Source organism: Atta colombica, unplaced genomic scaffold (genome assembly GCF_001594045.1).
Source record: "Atta colombica isolate Treedump-2 unplaced genomic scaffold, Acol1.0 scaffold238, whole genome shotgun sequence".
NCBI lineage: Eukaryota > Metazoa > Arthropoda > Insecta > Hymenoptera > Formicidae > Atta > Atta colombica.
In genome coordinates, this window is record NW_017259336.1 from 274560 (window position 1) to 274952 (window position 393).

General features: G+C 34.6%; 1 protein-coding gene across 1 annotated transcript in view; it reads right to left on the bottom strand.

The window, feature by feature from the left end:
* The window catches only part of LOC108688750, a 3863-nt gene extending 3540 nt beyond the window's left edge, over positions 1–323 (bottom strand). Inside the window, exon 1 of the mRNA XM_018195120.1 lies at positions 99–323. Coding sequence (XP_018050609.1) covers positions 99–202 — 104 coding nt within the window. The 5' untranslated portion in view covers positions 203–323. The remainder of the gene's footprint in view (positions 1–98) is intronic.
* Positions 324–393: the final 70 nt, after the last annotated feature.

Genomic DNA, 393 nt, shown 5'->3' on the forward strand with positions numbered 1-393 from the left:
TATATATATATATATACGCTTACTTTATTTCTAAGTTTGAAACTCAACTTTACGTAAAATAGAGACTCTGAGATGATAATATCATCGAACATTTTTACCTGGGGGAAACATTGTAAGCCGAGAAAAGTTCATTAGAATTCACTGACAGGATACTCGCGATGAATATCAACACACGGATATTTTTATTACGTATCAAAATCATCTTGCACCGAGCGCACAACAATCGAGAATTTAAATTCGTGTCTTCTTTAACACTATGTTCGAAGAAGAATTATCTGTCCTGTAGCACAGATACGACTAACAATGGGTTTCTTTAATTAGAAGCTGCAGAGCATCTGTTGTCGATTATCATAACATGACGTATTCGAATTTCGAAGTAAGCAGTTTGCTTGG